The sequence below is a fragment of the Leptosomus discolor genome, chromosome Z, assembly GCF_034619465.1.
Source record: "Leptosomus discolor isolate bLepDis1 chromosome Z, bLepDis1.hap2, whole genome shotgun sequence".
Classification (NCBI taxonomy): domain Eukaryota; kingdom Metazoa; phylum Chordata; class Aves; order Leptosomiformes; family Leptosomidae; genus Leptosomus; species Leptosomus discolor.
This window is the reverse complement of record NC_141419.1, coordinates 74,159,105-74,176,981: the sequence shown is the minus strand read 5'-3', so window position 1 is coordinate 74,176,981 and position 17,877 is coordinate 74,159,105. Positions and strand designations below refer to the sequence as shown.

Here is a 17,877-nt window from a genome sequence, read left to right as displayed (position 1 = left end):
TGAGCCTGGATTTCCAAAAACACAAAAATATTCCCTTTTCAAGGATCCTATTGCACATTTTACCACCAGAGCAAAATTAGAGTAGGTAGTACTTGTCACAGTGTGTAAGGCACATGTGTTCTGCATGCTGGGAGATGAAGGGCAAATTGTGAAACTTCAGAAGAGGATACCCTACTTCCTCCCAGGATTGTTTCTGTCAGTAGCTCCACAACACACGGAGGATGCAGCAGAGGATTTGATTCTACTGTCATCTGCTTGAACGCCCAGACTCCAGAGAGAGTTGTGTTTTCTCCACTGAAGGCGGAATTTAGCCCTTTGTCAGAAGCAGGGAATTTTGATATGCGCTTCAGACATAACCTAAGCCTAAAGATAACTCGGCAGATAGGCTAACCGGCAGATACACAGTTTTTCCATGTGGATTAGAGGTCATGGATGCATTTTACCAGCCTGCCGACATTAACGGCTAGAGTTCAGTATCAAATGAAGAAAAGAAAAAAAAAAAACAAACAACATCTCACAGTAAGAGTATTTTACCAGAGTCCTTATATACTGTCACTGCTGCACTATTGTTGGTGAGTTGAATTCTATATTTCCAGTTCAGTGACCCGGATGAACACCTGTCAAAATAATCACAGCTTTGTTTCTTTAGTACTGGCCTCTGAACAGCCTTTGGGTCAAAACGACATTAGTGAGATTAGTACCTTGGCAATTATTTGCAGAAACAGTTAAAAGTTCTTCAAATAGAAGTGGTGGTTCAGGAAAGAATATACAAGACCTTTACAGCAAACTTGGTTCTTCAAAAAAGGTAATTGTATTAAAAACATTAATCCACGACAGAATATTCTATTTTACCCCTGTCACGGGAAATAAAAAGTATTGCATACACAGGGTGCACTCAAAATCTATGGGGCCAAATTTTACACTGAATTAAGTGGGAATTTTGCTGAAGTAGCAACTGGAAATCTTATTTTATGGCCACTGTAACCAGTAGGATTTTCATTATTATTATTTCACAGGTATTTGGATTTCATCTAACAAACAGTGCATCATTTGACCTATAATAAATAAGTCTAATAAAGAACAAATTATATGTCAATATACTCTTTTCCACACTACATCAAGTAGCATGACCAAAACTGGCCATAACTACACCCAGTATTGATTGCGCTTCAAAGTTGGGTTTGTTTTTCGACAATACTGGATCATTTCAGGGTCAAGGTTTAACCAGCTGTTTTGTAGAGACCGTTCTACTGTCGGAGAAACCACTGCAGGAAGCAGCTGTTCATGTCTTACTGCCGTGAATGTTGAGGCTGTACTTCTCTCAACCCCTTTCAGGAGCGGGGTCACTGTAACACTGGGTACAGTCAAGCTCCGTTCCAGACATCGATCTGGACTGCTGACGCCTGCATCTGTTTGACTTTTGACAAGCATTTTTTTCTTCTCTTTCTTCTGACACGTTAGCAAAATGCACACAGAAATAACAGCCACAATGAGCAGCACAGACACCAGGACAAGGGGGATAACGATGTACCAAGGGTTGCTGCTTTCATCTGCCTGCTCTCTGGGACTCCTGGAATTAACCTGGATCGTGGTCTTAGTCCCTGCAGATCCACTTGTTCCCACTGCCAGATTTAGCAATTGACCTTCCTCATGTAGATTTCCCCAGTGATTCTGCTCTGGCCACATGGTTGGTTCAGTCTTCTTTGGTGCTACTGTAGGCTCTTCCTTCTGAGATGAGGCTGTTGCCTCATTGTTTGAGGTAGTGTGAATCTTTAAAGCGGTTGTGCTGCTTATGGAAGGCACTTCAGCTGTAAAACCCTGCACAAGTGGAGGACTGTACGGCACGATGGAATACCGAAAACAGCCGATGGCAGGCTGCACAGCATCTGCCCAGAGTACAAATGTGAATGAGTCATTTAACAGATCAATGCCTGTCATATTCGTATCTATGTCCAGAAACACAACACCACTATCAATGTCAGCCTGGGTGAACGTCTGAGTATCTTTGAACACTGCATCATTCGCAAACCTTTTCTTTACAATCCTTCCATGAGTCGGGGGCACTATCACTTCAAATCTAGGATCACTGTTCGTCAAATTAGCTAGCTCAGAAGCATCCAGGTCACCGCTTCTGAATTTATAAGCTGCTTGATTTGAAATCTGCATGTCAGGTATAACTTTTACTAAAGGCTTCACTGTGATGTTCAGCACTTGTCCTGTTAGATTGCATTCTGCAGTGAAGAGCATAAACTCCAGAACTTCTTTGGACACAGTGACATTTGTCAGATGGTAAGACAGCCTTCCCGAGTACAAATCTGCCTGCTCAAATTTAGTAACTTGCTCATTTCCAATCATCAGGTGCCCATATTTGAGGGGCTGAGTTATTTCATACATGATATTAGTGCTTTTTCCATTTGTGACAGCTGAAAGCTGCACGTTACTAATAGTGACTGATGTCTGGCCCTGTGGAAGTGCAACATTGGTAAGGTTGACCAGGACAAGAGCGATTGGTACGACTTCAAGACTGAACAGTTTGTATAAAGGGCGATGTTTACCATCAGTCACGCTGAAATAAAACACCCCAGAAGACGAACTTCCATCCTGTACAAACCAAACTCTACCACTGTCGACATCAGCTTGTGTGAAATCCTTTATAGAGATGCTGAGATTGCTTTTCATTGCTAAATAACCATTATTGGGGTTGCTAACAATGCTGTATTTGATCTCGGCTGGGGCATTATCCAGGTCTTCAACTTTCAGATCCTCTGACCCCAGCACTGACACATCTCCCTGCAGCACTTTCAAGTGCAGCTTTTTAGTCTTCAGTTCTGGAGGTTGGTCATTCACTGGAACAACAGTGATATTAAAAATCTCCTCTAAAACTTCGCTATGAGGCTTTGTTGCAGACTTGCTCTTTAGGTTTAACCAAACAGCAAAACTGAAATTGTCATTAAGCGATTCAGAATTATCATGTACATACACAATCCCAAATTTGTTCAGTATGTACTGGGAGAAGTTAGGTTTTTCTTCAGTAACGTTTCTTTGTCCAACAGTAATCATGCCATGTTGGGGTAAAGATACAACTTGATACCAGACTTCATACATGGAGCGCTGTACCTCAGGTAGCTTAATCAATAGATTTGAGGCATCTAAATTTGTTTTGTTGATTAATACTCTACCTCCTTCCTGGACTATGGCACCTAGCAGAAAGGAAAAGTGAATCTTAGAAACTGACTATTTCATAGTTGCAATGTTTCAGAAATTAGATATCCAACACTGATGATGCTCAGAAAGGTTTCTCCTTCGCTGTATCCCTGACTTCCCTATGTCATGGCTAAAAATATATTACTGCTATTTTTAAAACACAGTCACATATAAGAAACGAGATTTTCTATTGATGCATACATTAAGATTAAAGAAATATCAATATCTCAAAGCTTCTGACAGTGTTTTCACCTACCATTATAGGAAAACGGAGAATACTCACTACAGCAGTAGGAAGGATCAAACATTTAAAGATGCAGTGATGCAGTTTTCCAAGCCACTATCTCCACCACACTCTGTGACAGAAGTATTCTGGACATTTGTTACTGAAGAGAAAGTAGCCTTTGTTTTTTCACATCTGTTCAATGGAACTTTGACAGACCCAAAACAATTTGGAGCCCAAACAGTACAGTATCTTTACCTGTATTTGCCAGAAGACGACTGTTCTGATCATGCCTGGTAATTTCATACGAAATGACAATATGGAACACTTGGAATTCCAGAACTGACGGTGGAGAGGAGACGGTAAATGTAAAGAAATCTTCTGCACTCCAGCCAGACGATTTGGCAGGTAAGTGTTCATACATGATCACACCTTCATCCACCTGTTTCGGGTAAAGAAAAGCCATAGGTGTAAGAGGAGAATAAGCACAGAAGTGTAAGGAGAGAAAAAAAATGTATTTTAAGAACACTGTCCAAGAGAGGCCTTTGTACCTTAGTCCACACACATGGTATATAAAATCATAGAATCGTTTAGGTTGGAAAAGACCTTTAAGATCATCAGGTGCAACTGTTAACCCAGCACTGCCAAGTTTACCACTTCACCATATCCCTAAGCACCACATCTACAAGTCTTTAAAATACCTCCAGGGATGGTGACTCCACCACCTCCCTGGGCAGACTGTTCCAATGTTTGACAACCCTTTAGTGAAGAAATTTTTCCTAATGTGCAATCTAAACCTCCCCTGGCGCAATTTGAGGCCATTCAGCCTCTCGTCCTACCCCTAGTTACTTGGGAGAAGCAACCAACCCCCACCTCACCAACCCCCACCTACCACCTTTCAAGTAGCTGTCGAGAGCGATAAGGTCTCCCCTCAGCCTCCTCTTCTCCAGGCTAAACAACCCCAGGTCCCTCAGCCGCTCCTCACAAGACCTGTTCTCCAGACCCTTCACCAACTTCGTTGCCCTTCTCTGGACACGCTCCAGCACCTCAACATCCTTCTTGCAGTGAGGGGCCCAAAGCTGCACACAGCATTCGAGGTGCGGCCTCACCAGTACCGAGTACAGGGGCACGATCACCTCCCTGCTCCTGGTGGCCACACTATTGCTGATACAGGCCAGGATGCTGTTGGCCTTCTTGGCCACCTGGGCACACTGCTGGCTCATGTTCAGCCGGCTCATGTCGACCAGCACCCCCAGGTCCTTTCCCACCAGGCAGCTTTCCAGCCACTCCTCCCCAAGCCTGTAGCGCTGCATGGGGTTGTTGTGACCCAAGTGCAGGGCCCGGCACTTGGCCTGGTTGAACCTCACGGCATTGGCCTCAGCCCATCGATCCAGCCAGTATATAACTTACATTGAGTTTATCTTGCATTTCTCTTTCTCTTAAGATGGACTCTGTGTTGCCAGCCAAGCTTACCTGAAGGTAGGTGAAACATTACTGGGCACGAATGCTTAGTAAAGGCCTTATGTGAAGAACAGAGCTATAAAACACTAAGAAACTTATCTCAAACTAGCAATGGTAAAGGTGAACAGGAGGTCAGTTGGACTGTATCTTCAGTGAATTGGAGTATCGTATGTCTACGTTTTTTTCTCTATAAGGGTACCAGCAGGGCTGGGCTCATTGTCCTGAAAAAGCATATGAAAAACTGAAGGCTTGAAAAGTACTTTGATGCAGATATTTCACGGTGAATAGCAAAAGATACTTGGTAAGAGAGTACAGAAACCAGAAGGAGGTGCAATGACCATTGAAATATACTCGTGTTTATAACAAAAAAGCTGATGGAATTTAATGGAAAATAGCTACATCACAGCAAGAAGGGGATTCCTAAGAGACAGGAAGGAACCTAGCCTGTCCTATACCTGCCTTCACTGACCTTGAAGATCATCATACTCAAGAGAATCCTATCAGTCCCACCATGAGGATTTAGGCTCCAAAGTACCACAAAAGACTGCAGTATATCTTCAGAGAAACATGTATTTCTACAAGATACAAACATTTGTATCTGTAGGCCCCAAAGTAAAAGGCAGTATTTTCAGACTAGGATTCTTATCAGTTGGAATTACACCCAAACTTTAAGATCAACACCATAATACACTGAAACTGCAATGGAATTCCTAATAACTGTAAGACTAGAACACTTACTAAATCTCATACAGTAGGTTCAGCACCTGGTCTGCTTGATAATTCATTCACTGACTGGCACAGAAGACAGCTATACCTATTAAACCCTTGGCAACCTCCCAGACAACTACTGACCTGGCTTGCACGTGTTAGTTTGTAATTGCCAGAGAAATTCCTGTCTGAGATGGTGCTGGTTCTAAGTTTACCATTTGTAATGTGCTCTACACAGCCTGCAAACACCCTAAAGGAACCCATTAGCACACGTTCCTATCACATATGCTTGAAAAGGTGTGAAAAAAAGAAAACAAAAAAACCCCTGCTGCTATCACAGATTAAGCACTTTAGCAGTATAGAATCTGAGCTGTGACTAGAGAGAGCTAATCCTGAAATGACTGCAACGGCCCCCACTGAGATCACTAGGGAAACAGGGCTTTCAGGCTGGGTTTTCTCAGCAGCCTCAAAATCATCCTATCTTATTGTCTAAAAAATTCAGACCAATGTGATAAAACCCTACACGCACATCTCCAGGTTTATTCTTTTCCTACACTGATTTAATTCTTAATGGCTACTATAGGACAAACCAAATAAAATTGATATTAAAAGGATATATTGGTTCAGGATAACTTTCCAAAGCATGCCTCTAGGACCTGAAGTTGGAGAAAGCAAATTTTTGTAACAACAGGGACAATACGAATCCTTTAAATTCAGCAGTGTTCAGTATCAATCTTAATAGGGTTTGTTTGGGGTTTTTTTAATTGCAAGCCCATGCTAATGTCTGGGCTAAGAGGAGAATGGAATTGGTGAGGATTTCTGAGTTTACCCCTGTAATGACTTTAAATATAATGAAGAAACTGTGGCTTGCTGCAAGATGAAAATACTTCTAAGATACATAGAAAGTGCTGGCAGAGAAAAAAACCCTAAACATCATGTTGAAAACTACTGTATTATTCAAGTGTGTTTAACGTGCAATTAATTTTCTTATATTGGCTGAACAACAACTGTTCATGAAAAAATTCCTTGGAATGCAACAAGTGATTTCAATTCTTTTTTTTTCTTTTTCTTTAGCAATGAGGCAATAAATAACAGGGCACCGCGAAGAGTTCAGCACTATAGCAAAAGTGCCAACTACTTTTATAAGCTAGCTGCAAAGTACATTTCCAAAGTGAAATTTCAAGTTCCACAATACAGAACAAAGTCAATGAAAACCCAAAGAACTAAACTAATGCAAAATATTTTCAATCCAAATCAGATTTACCAGCTTATTATTACCAAACAGAAATTGAATGTCTTATTCTCCATTACATGGACAATAAACAATATTTCTAATATTAATGTCATTTTCTTCCTGATATTTAACTTCATGGGGCTACAACATGCTAGACAGTGAAAGTTTATTTAGGATCTCTTTTCTCTCCCTTATACCTCATTCTCTACCAGAATAAATAGCAAGCTGGTTAAGACACCTTAATTCTACCTGCAACAATTCATTTAGCTCTAGTTATCTGAAGTGAAAATTGCCAATACAAATATCTCCAACAGAGAAGAAAAGTATACACATTATTACAGCTCAAATCCTTACACAATTTACAAAGTTCAAAGGGAAGTTAGATATACATCAGTAAGAACTAAAGCTATGAAGAACAAGTGGCATGTTCTGACATGGCAGTGTCTGATAAACATTATGTAAAGATCATATCCATAGGCAAAAAGAGTAAAACTTCGAAAACTCAGCTGAAAGATTTTGTCTGACACACTTAACTGTTTCATCTAATGCTTATAAAAATCACACATTTTAGGAACAGAAGGGAATAGTGCCACTATACAATTCATCTCCCTCATAATGTAAGACAAAACTTAGCAACAAGACCAATAACACAATGGGATTAAAGCACATTTTTAAGAGAAACATTCTATGTTCATCTTGATCTATATATAAAGTTCAAGCGGACATTCATTCCACCATATCCTTGGTCAGGCTGTTTCAAAGTTTGATGATAACCAACAAGAATGTCAACCTTTCTTCCAGGTTTTATTAGTCAATTTTCAGTTTCTGGTCAATAGATTTTCCATCCCTTCATGTACTAAATCAAACAGTCACTATTAAAATCTGTAAATGGAGATTAAGACCAAATTATCTCTTAATTTTTCCTCTGACAAAGTCAGAAGATTCAACTCCTTTTATCTCCCCCGTCTAGATTTTCTGAGAATAACTTATTGCGCACAGAGAACACGGTTATATTCGGATTCTGCACACAGACGTAAGTGATTTCTTTTCAGTTGCAAAAGAATGTTTTCCATCAAGTTACATGAGCTGCCATATTTTAGTCATTCAAGTATGAGACCCTGTATCACAGCTAAGATTCTTTAAACGCTTAATATCACAGCCCATCAAGTCAATAAAAGTCCTCTTGGGGACACCCATGAGGCCTGTGTACAGCTGAAACGAATCTGATACTTGGACTTTTCATAGAGCAAAAGGCTACTTCTGCCAAAAACTAAAGGCTTCCAACCTGGGACTGCTGGTTAATGGCACCAGAACAGCTCTTCTTGAAAAATACTGTTACAAGCAAAACAGTGGAAATTGCCAAGACCCTGCTAGTATCCAAGCAGAGGGGAACAAAGGCTCCTCTTGCGATCATTACTACATGCCAGATACTTAATGACATAGCAAATCTGGGTGATTGCACTGATAGGTCACATATGCCTTGTTACTTAACAGATATAAATGGATCGGACAAAGAACAAGCAACTGAGATGCCCTTTGAAGTAACAATCTAGCACTGAACTAGTTATAACAAAGTAAATGCTTACCATAGACTGCGTAAAACTGAGGATTTCCTGAGTGGTATTATCAGAATTTAGTCTGATCAGCCTTCCAAGTTTTGGGGAAGTTACAATCACAAAAGTTATAGTTCTGTTTCCTGCATTGGTCACATCATTGGTTACAGCTTTCAGATCATGTTGTGAAATAGGTTTCCTGGAACCTAAAAAATGTCAATTATAAGTAACAGATTTGCAACAGCAATTTTTCCCAAAGGGTAAATTTTGTATGCACAACTCATCCTCTCATCTAGGTACTCTAATTTTAATAACGTAAGATCAACAGGTTTACCCTTTTTCTAATAACTCTTCCACAACGTTTTCAATCAAAAAGCGCATCAGTAGGATGTACCTTTGTTCTACAAATTAAAAAATGGCAGTTCTCTTCAGCACATGCAATCGCTAAATACAAGCTTCTGCAAAAACAACACAAACTAAAGAACAGTCCTGTTCCTACATCACACGTCTAGAACTGAATTCAAACTCCAGCTGAAGTCACCATTGTCAATGTTTTTGGTAATCCCAGTTGCCCACAGAAGGCCGGGTGATTTGGCAGGGAGAAGCCTTAACACAGCAAGTTTCTAGTGAGCACAAAACCCAAAACTGATTATTACCAGAAACTTGAACCACACTTTATCAATATGAAAGATGACATTCATTAAATTAAATTTAAAAATAAATACTGAATTAAACAAATCAGGAAGAACATCACACAACAGAAATAATGGCCTGAACTGAAATCATGAATTATTTCATTATTAGATAGATGGAGACTGACCGGTAACAAAATCCCTTTAGTACATAGCACCACACTAACCAGTACCTTCTGGCTTAAATATTATAAAGATTATAAAGAGCTTCCTGGCATTTAGGCAAACCAAGACAATTTTTGACATAGCTGTGACAAAACCAAACCTAGTAATTTCCTAAAAGAAAAAAGCTTTATTTGGCTTCTTTTCTTTTTTGGTTTCATGGTACACACTCAGCAAATTAAATCTCATGTTTAATGATACTTCTGGAGGAGCAATAGATTCCCATAATCCTATTCTCCCTGCCCCTACTTCTGCCTCCATTTCTACGTTTTCTTCTTTTCAGGAGCAACAAGCTTTTATAGGTATCAATACCTAATTTCAGATACTAGCTGTACATATCCTTGAAGTCTGAATTATCAATCCATCTTCAATAAAGCATAATGTTTATACACAAATAACAAAAAATAACATGTTCCTGCTATAATATTCAGAAGAAAAAATATGGTAAGCAAACTGAAGAATGGGGACGTCTCGCAAGCCATTGGTAACATCAGGATTCTGCCTCTTTACATTTTAGCTGTGCCCTGGTTCAAACCACATCTCCTTTGAAACAGGGCTATTATAATTAAATGAGATCTTCTGTCTTCCGTTTTCCCCTTTTAATCTGCCTCCTTGTGTCCATACTGCTTTGAAAAGTGAAGCAGTCCTTGAGGTCTAGAAAAATTCTCCCACGACATATCTAATTCAAGAAGTCTCTCTCCTCTTCCTCTCTCTTCTTTCTGCTTTTTTGCATGACAGGCAGAGAGTGAAGCAGAACCTCATGTTGTGTGTACAGAAGATGTGGTCAGGAATGTATAATTGAGAGCAGCAGTTAACCAGACCATGTATAGCTGTAAACACAGTTATTTCTCAACAACCTCCTACTTATGCAAATCAGGCCTCATTGCCTTAACTGGATAAGAAGGAGTAACTCTCAAACAAGGTCACACTGTAGTGATGGAAGTTACTGTTCCAATTTTTCACAACAGTACCAGGTTGCCACACCACCACCACCACAGCGCAGAGACGTGAGGACAGAGGGTATGTGCCACAAAGCCCTCATTTGTTCCTAATAGACCTGATCTCACTCACTGCACAGCACTGGCTGAAATACAGACTAGGGCCACAGGCAATAAAGTCTCTCACACTTCCCTGTAAAATGGGATCCTCCTCCAAACATAACCTTCTCCTTCACCCACTTCTGTCCTGGGACTTGAGAACCTGTTGAGGCACCCACAGTAGTTCTGCTCTGGTCTGACACCTCAACAGGGAGAGGAAGGTTATCTGCCAGCCAACAGACTGGGTGAAGCAAAGGGAATTAAGAACAATGTCTGCATGTTCCCAAACATGGGAACAGAGAGGTTGCAAAACCACCCCAGCTGAATACAGGGCAAAGGAACAGAGATAGGGGAGGAAGACAAACAGGGATGGGTGATGAAGAGTAACGCCAAGTTAATCCATACAAGTAGAATGCAACAGTATAAGGACATCATCGGTATCTGATAATTTTGGTATCCTTTTTCACTGCCTACATTTCAGATTTGGAAAGTGCTTTGGCATGAACCTTCTGCTATCACTTCTAAACAGTTATGAATCATCTCATCTATGAACTGCTTAAACAACTCTGCCTTCTGAGTACCTACAAGTCAGGCTCCCTCTCCTTCTCAAAGAGCAACTCAGCTCATTCCTCCTTTGAGCAATTTCTTCCCTGAAGAGAGCTAATCCTCACATTGTAGATATGTAGCATACATAAGAAAAAACTCATATCTAGCAGTCAATTTTCTGAGCACACTGAATAAAACAAGCTTCTGTTGAATAGAAGAAAACCCATAAATTGTATAAATAAATCTGGAATATACCACACAAAAGACAACAGCAGTACATGCTCTTCTAAAATTGCAGAACAATATGCTTGAGAGAACAGTTTACACCCAGTCATGAAGTCATGGTAAATTCTTCACAATATATTCAATTCCCTAGAGAGAAGATTCTTCAAGTTGTCTCAAAATTAACTTTTCCTGCAGTGAGACAAAATATAAGGACACTGGCTATTGTTTTTATGTGTATTATCCACTTGGCACCATCAGTGTTGTAACAGTCATTTCATGATGAGCAAGTACAGCTGAAACCCACACAGCTCCAGAATGTCTTTAAGAAGTATCATAAAGAGAACAGGTAAAAAAAAGCTAGTAATACTTTTTAACACCAAAAATTAATTTCGCTAACACAAAGTAAGCAAGAATTCAGGAAAAAATGTAGGCTTAGATGACTACAGCTTGCAGTAGTGAAATACTGTATTTTGCAAACCGGAGAACTGATTGACAGCCGAGAGACTTTGCCTTCTATGGAAGTATCAGGCACCTTTTTCTTAAAATTGTCTTTGGCTTAAGACAGAATTCCTGTAAATCCCTGTGCCTGAGGCAACCTTACCTACCAAAATCACAGACTAATAAGCTTTGTAAGTGGATTTATGTGAATCCCATTTATATCGACTCAATTAGCAGATCATGCTGCTACAATCTCATTTTTTGTTGCCTGTGTTTAAGTGGCTTTTGTTGCAAGCCTTTGTTTAATGCAGTTTATATTCAGGAAGTTTAAGAAACTAAAGTGCTCCTCTTCTATATCAAATTAATAAATCAAGGTACAGATTAATACCTATAGAGCTTTACCAATTCCCAATCTCGCTGTCTGTACAGATCACGTTCAGAGCAAAAAGAAGGTAGCACAAACAAAAGTGTAATGCAAGATATTGCTGAGAGACGACTAATCTTCATTTCTCTTTTAATCCTGCCATCAATGATAGATTACTAACTCAATGAGGGATTACTCCTGCCAATGCAAAACAGTAAGTGGCTCTGGTGAGACTCCCTTCACACATCAACTCCTGCAGGAGTACGATTTCATTTAAAAAAAAAAAAAAAAGATCAGCTGCTGATCCAACTAGTTCCAAATGCACAAATACCAATCAAAATTTTCAGTCCTTATGATTCACCAGTGAGTCTGTGGTGCTCTCCCTAACTCAGCTCAAACACTAAGAAAGCAAACTAGCAATGTGTCGAGCTCACATGTGCTATTCAGAATCCCACAGACACGAGCTTCACTCTGTTTTTACCAGGCAACTGCTAAGACACCTCTAAATATATAAATATAAGACAGAGCTTTTAAACAAATTGGAATGGGGAATGTTCAGTGTTTAGGCACAGTGTTACTGTCACACTGTACTGATATATTTCACTGCTAATTTCTGTGACTCCAAGCACATGCGCTTATCAAAAAGTTAAAGACTATAAAACAATAAAGCAATATGTTGTTCAAGAAAACATAACTGTTTTTTTAAAAATCAGACAGACAGATGTTCCCAGGTACAGTTTTCTATAGTATAGCTAGCTAGCTATCTGACAAATAAAGCATATTATGCAATTATTTCAAGTAGACAAAATCATTATAATCTTTAAAAACAGACCTGGAAAGACTCCGAGCCCTTTGTTCACTTCAAGGCTAATGACTAGCATCTGAGCTGTGATGCTAAAAATCTGTCGAGGTGCAAAGTTCAAACCATCTGTTACCTGAAAGCTGAAGCCTCCAGACATTGCTCCTGTAGAAAACAAAAATGTAAATTTATTCTTGTATTATTCTGTTTGTCATCTAAAACATACAAATATACACTGGACACCTTTTGCTCTTGGCTACAGTGAAATATATCCAAAGCCATCCTGAAAGCAATTTTTGACCACTGCCTTTGTATCTTAATTAGAATTAAATAAATTAATAACGCAGAGAACACCTTCCTAAGGAAGAACTACTGGCTGCTGTTTACCTTGCAGGCCAGACATCCCTTAGATGTGTATCAGCAGAGTGACCCTTCTTTCCTTTCTTCACTGACCCCAGTGGAGCTGAAATCAAGTTAAACTTGAGGAGACTCCCAGATTTCCTACTCCTTTTATATTGTAGGACGAACCAAAGCAATTAAGCACTCACATTTTGGCAAAGAAGGAATGTGGGGAGCAAAACACTAGAATTTTCTTTCATTTTGATTTACATTTAAAGGACTGAATCAACTCTCAGGTTATTTCCTTTGCCTCTTTACCCAACTTCAGCTTTGCTGAAGAGCGTATGTTGTCACAGCTTAAACTATGTCAGAGGTTATGTGTACTCATAATAAATGCACATTTTTTTTCTTTAATCTTAAGACCTGTATGTACTTTGGCACCAGCAACAGCAAAATACCTCCAGGAGTCTGAGTGGATTCCTGTAAAAATACATCTCTCAGAACTGACTTACTGCTTTACGTAGAGGCTTCTCAGATTGTTTACTTAGGTTGAAAGAGAATGAAAAGTTGAAACATTAATTGTTGCAAACATTCAGTGTTCTCTTCTACTTGCTCTGCCTAACTAAGCCATGAGATTTTGCTACATGAATACATATCCTGAAAGTGAGAGGGTGCCATGTACTTTCACGTAAAGATCAGCACTCCTTACCTAACTATAAATTAACATATCAGAAGAATCAAATGTGGGTTCTGAGATTACAGTTAACAACTCTCCCAGGCAATGCTCTTATACCCAGCCAGGCACTAAAGCAGCTCTGGAAGATCAGGTAATATTGGTTTTATTTTAAAAGCTTTTATTCTCTGATGTTTTCTCTTGATAAAAACGCACAAGTAGTTGCACACTTCAAAAGGCATTGAGGAGTCTACTATTTGCCTCTGTCTGGAAAAAAACAGCTTACTTAGCCTCACTTGCTTTTTTGGCTAATGCAGGTCAACGGCGTGCTTGACAGATATTTCGTCATTTTCAGAGTTAGGAACAGAATTAAATCCTGAAGTGCTGCTTGGGTGGAACATATATTACTTCATCATAATTAATTTTTAAAGGCGTATCTGATCAGAGGTGATAAAAAGGATACCAGAAAAAGGACTGTAAAAACTGCACTGAAAAGACACTGAGACTTAAGAACCAACAAGAGTTCAATTCAGCACGGCCCTAAGGAAAACACTGGCAGGGTTTAAGGGCAGACCCCATCCTGTGAAAGCAGGATGGGAGCACCCTGGAGTGAAGTGAGGCTGGAAAAGGGAAGGAATTCTCACACTGAAAGTGGAGTACAGAAAAGGAAAGGTATGTTCTGGTTCTGCATTTATGCTGGTGACAGAACGGTCAGGGATTATAAAGGAAACAAACACACAATTTAAGGGGAAAACGTGAGAACAAAGAGGGAGATTTGCAACTCACAGCACAGAATAAGCAGCATGAGGTAACTCGCAAGACTGACCAAAGACAAAGGGAAAATTTTATGAGGTCTAATGCTAAAGGCACAAAAGCAAAGTACGGTAGTACTTTCTTTGGCAGTACAAAAGACCTTGAGGATGGAGCATCACTGCCGTGTACAGATGTGTGAAAGATCTGTGGTGCCATAAGGAGCAGCCACGGGATGGAAGAGCTGCCTCAGCCAAGATGCTACTCTTCCCCTCAGAAAGGTCTAGAGTGAGAACAGGAAGAGAACATGAAGTGGAGGTACCTCCCAGGAGGAGACAAAGAAGCTAGCCCACACTAGAAGACTGAAGACAAGGGACAGAGCAACTGAAGAGAAAAGGCGTAAAAAGCTGAATGACAGCAACCAGATAAGGAAAGGCCCCAGGACAAGGCTGGAAGCAAGATGAGAGTAACAAGTACACTTCTAGCAACAGCCCAGGATGAAGGAGGAAAGAAAATCACAGACTGAGAAAGGAAAAGAAGAAAATGTCCAAAGTACTTTCTGAAACACTGGAGGCCATGAGGCTGAGTGGATGGCAGAGCCACAGCAGCTGCAAGAGCTGACACATGACCTGAGCAATTTTACATTTCAAATTTACTGTACAACCCACACTCCCACTCACTGGAAAATGAAATTTGCTGGGTTTTTCACTTTTATTAATCAAGATTCATTTCCTAAGACTACAGATGTGCCTTTGCCCTTTCTGGAACACAGAGTGGACTCACTTCCTCACACTGAGACTATCACCATAGGGCTTTTTATACGTCAAAGCCTCCCTCGGAACAATTTAAACAGCTTGGGTCACTTTTGCCATGCTCTTGACCTTTCATTTTCTGACCAAATTATTTGAGCAGGATACTTACAGCTCACCAGCAGCTGCCTATATAGCAATTTCAGCCATATATATGCACTCTGCAAGACAGTGCATCAGAAGTCAGAGCACTTTAACCTGCACCAATGCTCATGAAGACACAGCACAGACCTGGAGTGACTGCTGCACAAAAGGAAGCACTGGAAATAATTCCAGCCTGCCTTGAGGCTGGCAAAAGAGTGCTGTAACTTTTCCATCTCCTTCCCCAAAACTGGTTTATTCCTTCTTTAGCACCTCCTTTCTTCTTTCAGCTGAGGTAACATGATAATAGAGCTGGAGCAGGTGAAAAGCAGCTATCACCCTGTAAAAGCCCCACCTCTTCCTCTGTCTGGAATCCCATTGGGACGTTCATCCCTCAGCTTCCCAACACTGCCACTCAAGGATGCATGAAGCTGCCCTTACTTCTTTTTTTACTGTCCACACATCCTCTCCATAGCAGCAGCACAAATAACCCTATCTCTAGCCTTGGCCATTGGCAGATCTTTTCAATGGTTAAAGCTAAATTCCTTCACAGCCTGAAAGGGTGGCTGACATCACCCAGATGAACCACAACATCATTACCCAGAGCTGCTCAGGAATACAACTACACTGTGGCAGGTATCTGAGAGAGACTGTTTGTCCATGAATAACTCTTCACTGTAGGAAGACAGAAAGGCTTTAGGAGATTCTCAATGGCAATGGTCAAAAAAATGGATTTCCTGTCTCCAAAAGCTGCATGGCAATGTTGCCCTACTGCAAACCTACTGCAAATCTGCATTCAGAAAGAAGGCTGCTACCAACTGAACCACTAATACACAAAGGTTTCTTGGTAAGCTCACATTTAACTAGTCATCAGACTCTTTCCTGTTTAGTTTCTGAGATCATGTATCACATAACCAGTGCTCTGAGATCATTGTATCATTACAAGAAGATCTTCAAAGGATTACAAACACAAATATACCGAATAGGAGCAGTATTTTGGTAACAGAGGTGGTATTTTTGAAACCACATACCATTGTGTATAAACACCAGCTGCCCTTCAACTATATGAGCCTGTGTAAAACTAAGGATGCTCTTGTTTGGAGAAGACTTCAGAGCCAAGTGCCCATTGCTAGGTGGAGTAATGGAATATATCAGTTCTGATGGTGAAGAGTCCTTGTCTTCTGCACAGAGGTCATCAACAGTTATTTCTGTGACTGAACCCACCCAGACCTAGAAAAGCAAAAATAAAAAAAACAGTAATAGAGAAAAGGCATACAAACAAAAATGAGAGGGGAAAAAAAAAACCTCAAATAAAAAGAAAGAATAAAAGATTTGTGTTGTGCCACATTAACAGCTATGACAGGTTTCCTTACTGTCCATCCAAATCCCTGATCACGGACTGGAATAGTTAGTGTTGGCAAACAGTTTCAAAAAAAACAGACCACGAAATAGTACAAGCAAACACCAGTCCGAGTTTTACATAGCTGCAGCACAAGTGCTCTATTTGTCAGGCAATCCAAACTCTTACAAACATAACAAAATTGTGTTATGATAACTGAGTCAAGAAGCTCCTTTCCAACACATACACATAAGTATTAGTGTCATGTACTTCACAGCAGGCAAGGCACTCAATATGCTCTACTTTCACCAGCAGAAAAAAGAAAAACACCTTGGGGACAGCACAACCTCTAATACAAATGGAACACTTCTTGTAGCTGCATTATTTCCTTCTAACATGCACTAAAGGCCCTCTTTTAGTGCACCAAACAACCCACAGAGGTGCTCAGTCCAGTGGGAGATGAAGGAATCAACACCTTCAACAGCTGCCTAGCACTTTGCAAGGTCATGCTTCCAGACAAAACAGCTAATTAGCTTTTAGAAAGATTGTATAAAACTCATCACTTAATTCTAGTAAATCTAAATGCCTCTTTTTTTTTTTTTTTAGCTTAAGTTATGCACAAACTGCAAGATCCTTCTTTTGAGCAGAAACGACTGCTGTCTGAGCTTCATCCATGTCTTCCTGGCTAATTTCTTGTTTTGAAAGGGCATATAACAGCCCATTCTACTCTTCATCTGCCAAAACCAAAAATCAGCAAGCACAGATTATTCCCTAAGTGTTAATTTTACTTTTTAATAAAAACCATGGAAGAAAACCTTTTAAAGCCACTGCGATTTTTACCACAACACTTCAACAGAAGAAAGCCTTCAGACTACATTGTGTCACAAAATATGTGCCATGGAAAAACAGATAAGAAAATGAAATTACACGTTTTCTAATTAAAAAAAAAGAAGTTTGAAAAGAAGTTGTGCTACATTTTATAATAGAAAATATCTTGCAACCAGGAAACAGCTATTTTCTCCCTTAAAATATGTATTTCTCTCTAATGTAATTACTATCGAAACTTGAAAAAAGACACCACCTATGAAAACGCCGGATGATAACTAATAGCAAAGGCTGACTTACTGAGCAACACCAAATAAGCACGTCAGGGTCACTGGTTTTGTACTGAGACCCTTTAACTCATCTCAGTAGCACTTGATCCAGAGTATTCTACACGGAAAATAAAAGGTCACATACA

At 40.0% G+C, this 17,877-nt stretch overlaps 1 protein-coding gene across 1 annotated transcript in view; it reads right to left on the bottom strand.

The window, feature by feature from the left end:
• Positions 1-1,146: 1,146 nt before the first annotated feature.
• LOC104353378 (chondroitin sulfate proteoglycan 4-like) overlaps positions 1,147-17,877 on the bottom strand; it is a 35,411-nt gene continuing 18,680 nt past the window's right edge. The window contains exons 6-10 of the mRNA XM_086478934.1: positions 16,330-16,528; positions 12,680-12,811; positions 8,417-8,589; positions 3,686-3,869; positions 1,147-3,200 (exon numbers count right to left, since the gene is read on the bottom strand). Coding sequence (XP_086335060.1) covers positions 1,147-3,200; positions 3,686-3,869; positions 8,417-8,589; positions 12,680-12,811; positions 16,330-16,528 — 2,742 coding nt within the window. The remainder of the gene's footprint in view (positions 3,201-3,685; positions 3,870-8,416; positions 8,590-12,679; positions 12,812-16,329; positions 16,529-17,877) is intronic.